Raw genomic sequence first — 5,958 nt, 5'->3', positions numbered from 1 at the left:
ATTGGGGACAGTTGTACTGACTTATAAACATTCTTGTCAGGTTCAGGGTACAGAAAAATGTCTGTGCTCCAGCAGCCTGTGTCCGAGTCAGTCCAGCCAGGAGACTCTGTGACTCTGAACTGTACAATACCCACTCAGACCTGTGCAGGAGAACACAGTGTCCTTTGGTTCAGACATGCCTCAGGAGAATCCCGTCCAGGAATCATTTACACCCATGGAGACAAGAGTGATCAGTGTGTGAAGAGCTCTGAGGCTGGGTCTCCTACACAGAGGGTAGCCTAGTGGTTTGAGCGTTGGACTAATAACCGAAAGGTTGCATGTTTGAATCCCCGAGCTGACAAGGTACAAATCTGTCGTTCTGTCGTTAACCCACTGTTCCTAGGCCGTCATTGAAAATAAGAATTTGTTCTTAACTGACTTGCCTAGTTAAATAAAGGTTAAAAAAACTTGCTGTTGCTGTTGACTTGCTGTTCTGAAGGTCCTTTATCAATGTTTGAATGTCCACAGGCCAAAGGGCAGACCCTCTTATCTTGATGTACTGCTTGGGTGTAGGATTGGCTTTCTCGTTAATCCTGATCATTGTCCTTGCTTGCATCATGTACAAGATGAACCAGAGAAAGTGTCTGCAGTGCAGAGGTAAGTGACAACCTTTTAGAAGTTGCTCTTCTTTAACATTACCATCTACAGATGTATCTGCATGGGAAGAAGGAGTTGCATCTTTATCTTTGAGGTGTTTCTTTTCAGGATCCGTCTCTCTGACACCATGTCCAGCAGTCCCTTCTACAGATGCAGGGGTAAGTAGAATTCCTTACATTTTGTATTACCATAAAAATATGTTTGGAAATGTTTATTTTAAATAATAACATATGGTATTATTTCCCCCTCCCACTTTTATAATTGTTTCTCACAGAACCAAGATGGAGACAGTCTCCATTGCGTAGCTCTGAATCTGAGCAACAAGAAGAACAGGTCTAGAAGACAGAGAGGTCACATGGAGACAGTGGTGTATGCTGGGATCAGACAGTAGAACTGGATGAATGAAACAGTCCAATGAATGATATTTTTATCAACTCCCACTTTATTAACATTATTATCTGTATTACTGTAACATATAATTACTGTAGCTACCTGAATTAAGTGCATTGCTTCTCTGCCAAACTCATTTTAAATGGACATGTGATAAGATGAATAAAGCATTTAACAACAGTCAAGACAAAGGAAGTTGAATGTATTTATTTAGGCCAAGCTCAGGATCTTTAAAGGTGCAATATGCAGAAATCGCTACGCCATTTCCTGGTTGCTAAAATTCTAATAGTTCACCTAGTTTCAGTTTATGTGACAAAACAACCAATGTGTAGAGAATCATTGTACCATCTAAACCTCTGTGAAATATCTTTTCAATAAGAAATAATATTGTATTTTCAGCTGTTATAAACTAGTGTACAAAACTGAAAGTAAAAGATGCAAAAACTAAACTTAAGAACAGGAAGCTTAGAACTAGAGCGCCTAGAATAGATCTACTGCTTGTTAGACTTGCTTTCAATGAGAAGGAAAGATCTATAACTCACATTTCTATGGGAATTTGGTCAGGTCGCCCAAAAAGTTACATATTGCTGCTTTAATTTGTAGTGTTAAACCGTTTTTTAATCTCTTCTCGTGCCACTAACATGCCCTCAAACACACAGCAACCTATTTACATTGTCTGCAGTCTGTGATGAACACAAGATGAGGATGTATCTGCGCTTTGTTAGAGCCTACTAGTTTTGTACACAGGACCCTCTACTCTCTCTCTCTCTCTCTCTCTCTCTCTCTCTCTCTCTCTCTCTCTCTCTCTCTCTCTCTGTGGTTTTCAGCCGAATGTCTCAGAACTCTTAGCTCTCCGATACTGTAGGCTATACTACTTGCTCTTCAATTTGACCATTTAACAACAGTAAACCAACTCTTTTGATGAGGCATCTTATCTATACATAGCTTACTGAAATCTGTGAAAAAACACAATAAGGTATTTATTCGATAATTTCACCTAGAGCTGTAGTTCTTAGTCAAACACAACACCGTTTTAACTGTGAAGTATTATCATCACCTATTGGCCTAGAGGAATCTGCCTCCTCAATAACAAAATCATGGGAAGGGATAGAATCCCTTATTGAGGAGGGATAGAATCCCTTCCCATGATTGTTTTCTTCATTGTTAAAACTGTGTTGTGTTTGACTAAGAACTACAGCTCTAGGTGAAATTACCGAATAAATACCTTAGTGTTTTTTCACAGATTTCAGTCCAACTGAATGTCCTGAATTAGAGATTGTTTTCCATAGATGTTTTTAAGTGAGGTGAAGTTCACAACTATCAGACTCTTGACGTAGACAACAGTATCTGTAGTGATAAAGAATAAGGGATTCCAAACTTGAATGATTATACCTAAATTTGTCCTGAATATATAAGGATACGAATATACCTTTAATAAAATCTTTCTGTGTCTGATTCAGTCCAGCCAGGAGACTCTGTGACTCTGGACAATGTGAAGAAGATTGTCGTAACGGAATAAGGCGTCAACAAAAATGATGGGTCCAGTTCGACCAATCACCTGTAACTCCATTGTTCAAGTGCTGTCTACATTGGTGGACTTTTTCCACTCAAGACAAGTTGTGAGGAGGATGACAACTGCAAAGAGGTTCACACTGTGTCTGATATTTCCACTTCTTGTAGAGATGGGTAAGTCCAACTTTTATATATCTCTGCTTATGAGATGTTCGCCTTTGATTTGGATGCTTGAGATATCACATGCAATACTTTACAGACAATTATAATATTCTACGTTGTGTTTGGGGTAAGTAACAGCAAATATACTATATTGTATGTTCCTTAATAGATGTGGTAACTGGTACTGGGTCCTCATCTGTACTTCAGGACGGTGGTCTCATATCAGCCAACGTTGGAGACGCAGTGATTGTGCACTGCTTCTATAAAGACCACATGGACATGTATTTCTCCTGGTACAAGCAACCCTTGGGAGATAAGCTTCAACTCTTCTCAACTGTCTATAAGTTTGACAGGAACGCAACCTTTTACCATGAGTTTAAGGATAACCCTCGATTCTCAGTGGAAAACGGCCAAGAAAAGAATCACCTAAAGATCTCAGACATGCAGCTCTCTGATTCAGGCACATACTACTGTGGAAGCGCTTATGGAAGCAAGATGGAGTTCGGAGAAGGAGCCATTCTCATAGTAAAAGGTACATTTTTGTATAACTTAATTTACATATATGCAGTGTAAATATGAGGTATTATCTTATTCAGATGAGATGTTGAATTGGAAAATGTCTACAGTGATATTCTAGAGATTCAATGGGTTTATTGAACTTCTTGTCAGGATCAGGGTCCAGAAACATGACTGTGCTCCAGCAGCCTGTGTCTGAGTCTGTCCTGCCAGGAGACTCTGTGACACTGAACTGTACAATACACACTGAGACCTGTGTAGGAGACCACAGGGTCTATTGGTTCAGACATGGCTCAGGAGAATCCCTTCCAGGTATCATTTACTCGCATGTAGACAGGAATGATCAGTTTAGGAAGAGCCCTGAGACTGGGTCTCCTACACAGAGCTGTGTCTACAACCTCCCCAAGAGGAACCTCAGCCTCTCTGATGCTGGGACTTACTACTGTGCTGTGGCCTCATGTGGGGAGATACTGTTTGGGAACGGGACCAAGCTGGACATTCAAGGTAAATCTCATTTAATCTGTAAATATCCCCAACAATACAGTATATTCGTGCAAACAGCCTACCTCCAAATGATCCCATACATTTGTCTCAACAAGCTATACAATATCACCATCAGCTTTTGATGCCATACTTTACTGTTTGATGATCTTCCTAAGCGCCCATGAATACAATATGAATTCTCTGATACCCTTTCCACAGTTCCAGAGCATCATCCTCCATTTCATCTGACTTCTACTGTTCTGGCCTTGGTCATCTCCAATATCGTTCTGGGGATAGTGACCCTTCTACTTGTCTGGGTGCTGTGCAAGACTCTGAATAGAGATAGCAGAGGTATTACTTTATATCTAATGTATCCAATGTAAATAATGTTATAGGTGATGTATCTAAAGCTTCATGCATCGCTATGCAATGTACATTCTGTAAATATCAGTTAAATGCCAACGTATAAGCACTGTTAATTAACTACATGAGTTTAAAAGAGATAGATTGTCATATAAAATAATTGCTTATAAAAAAGCTTCCTCTATTTCAATCTCTTTGAAGGAAGGACAGGTGTCCCAACGTCCCAGGGCAATCAGGTAAATTTTACAACATTTATAAATATAGTATATTTTATGTCTTTTCAAGAAACTGACATTTAACTTTATTTTATTATATAATTTTATTATACAGCTGGTATTCAGCTTATTTGTGCTTTTTATGTTATTAAGCTGTCACATCTGCTCCTGCAATGCCCTCTACTGCTCATCCTGTGTCTCCTTGACCTACCGCCACTCCCCCAGTACACTCTCTCTCTCTCTCTCTCTCTCTCTCTCTCTCTCTCTCTCTCTCTCTCTCTCTCTCTCTCTCTCTCTCTCTCTCTCTCTCTCTCTCTCTCTCTCTCTCTCTCTCTCTCTCTCTCTCTCTCTCTGTGTGTGTGTGTGATTGTGTTGGCGTAGACAGGTATGCTGGAGTCAGAGCAGATCCCCACCAGCTGCAACCTGTTCCATAATCAAGACCTCTACAAATACGCAGCCCTGCCACTTCCACACTGCCAGATTGTAATCTCTGCTCATTCTGCCCGCTCTGACTCTGGTCCCAGTCTCCTGTCCCACATCTCGTTATCCTGCTTCTCTGTCCTGGATTTCCCACTCTACTGCTCCCTTGAATTCCACCCCAGACCTGCTTACCCTGTCTCAACCCCTCTCGCTCCAGCCTCAGCCGCCGCACCTGGTTTCAGAACCCGACTGAGTTTCCCCTGACCTGCACTCCATCTCCCCCTGTGTTTCAATAAATGCCTTGGTTACTTCATCCCCGTCTCCTCATCTGAGTCTGCTCTTGGGTCTGCTTTCCCCTGTTCCACTCCGCGTAACATAAGCTTTCTTGGAAGTAATAGGTCACTGTACTAGATATAGCCTACTTATCTTCGTGATCATTGAACTTCTGTCTGTCACTGTTCCACTGACTGTCAGGTCATTGTAGTGGGTGTACAGTCTGAACAGTCATGTCTTTTGTAGAGTGTTTTCTTCCACAGGAGAATAGAAACATTATATAGTAGATCATGCTGTCATCATAATGTATTTTCTCATGGCTCCACCCCCCTCAGAATCAAGACAGTGATGTGTTGAACTATGCAGCTGTCAGTTTCACCCCCAAGAACAAGTCCTCCTCTAGAACAGCAAGAAAGAAGACCAGCAGAGAGGATGCAGTGTACTCTGATGTCAGATACCTTCAGCAGCAGTGAAATATCACCACTGTCACAAAGACTACAAGAAGCAACATTTTATTATTTAGTAACTTAAATTACTTAGTAATTTACAAGTCAACAAAGAAAACTTTAACACTGTCTTTGTTAGATTTACATAATGATCCTGTCCAGCCTTAAATAGCCATAACTTTTGACAGTTTGTAAGAAATCATCTGATAGAGAATCCCATTTTTGCTGTATGACTGTGTGTTTTTAACATAATAAACCATTCATTTATACACTCCGTTCATCTCTATTCTCTGTCTACAGAACATCTCTGCCACCACATATACAAATATACAAAATTATTAAAAGTAATATCAGTTTAGCTGAATTTGTGTCAGGCTCCATCACACCATTAGAAATGGAGGAACACCAACACACATCTATTTCTTATCACAGAAGAGGTGAATTTTTTATTTAACCTTCATTTAATTATGTTTAGTCTCGTTGAGATACAAATACATTTTTCAGGAGAGAACATGAGAATCTCTCTGACTCCACATACCGCA

At 40.3% G+C, this 5,958-nt stretch overlaps 1 protein-coding gene across 2 annotated transcripts; it reads left to right on the top strand.

The window, feature by feature from the left end:
* Window positions 1-2,645: 2,645 nt before the first annotated feature.
* LOC121839396 lies at window positions 2,646-5,690 on the top strand. Of its 2 annotated transcripts, none has more exons than XM_042298280.1 (6): window positions 2,646-2,712; window positions 2,870-3,232; window positions 3,370-3,720; window positions 3,919-4,050; window positions 4,264-4,298; window positions 5,306-5,690. In XM_042298280.1, the coding sequence occupies exons 1-6, from the start codon at window positions 2,655-2,657 to the stop codon at window positions 5,441-5,443; spliced, it is 1,077 nt and encodes a 358-aa protein (XP_042154214.1). In that variant the 5' UTR covers window positions 2,646-2,654; the 3' UTR covers window positions 5,444-5,690. The 2 variants fall into 2 exon arrangements, with proteins under 2 accessions (XP_042154214.1, XP_042154215.1); XM_042298281.1 differs by having other exon boundaries at window positions 2,649-2,712; window positions 2,908-3,232.
* The last annotated feature ends 268 nt before the right edge of the window (window positions 5,691-5,958 follow it).

This window comes from Oncorhynchus tshawytscha, linkage group LG15, assembly GCF_018296145.1.
Source record: "Oncorhynchus tshawytscha isolate Ot180627B linkage group LG15, Otsh_v2.0, whole genome shotgun sequence".
In the NCBI taxonomy this organism is placed as follows: domain Eukaryota; kingdom Metazoa; phylum Chordata; class Actinopteri; order Salmoniformes; family Salmonidae; genus Oncorhynchus; species Oncorhynchus tshawytscha.
The sequence above is the reverse complement of the archived record's forward strand: the minus strand, read 5'-3'. Positions and strand labels throughout refer to the sequence as shown.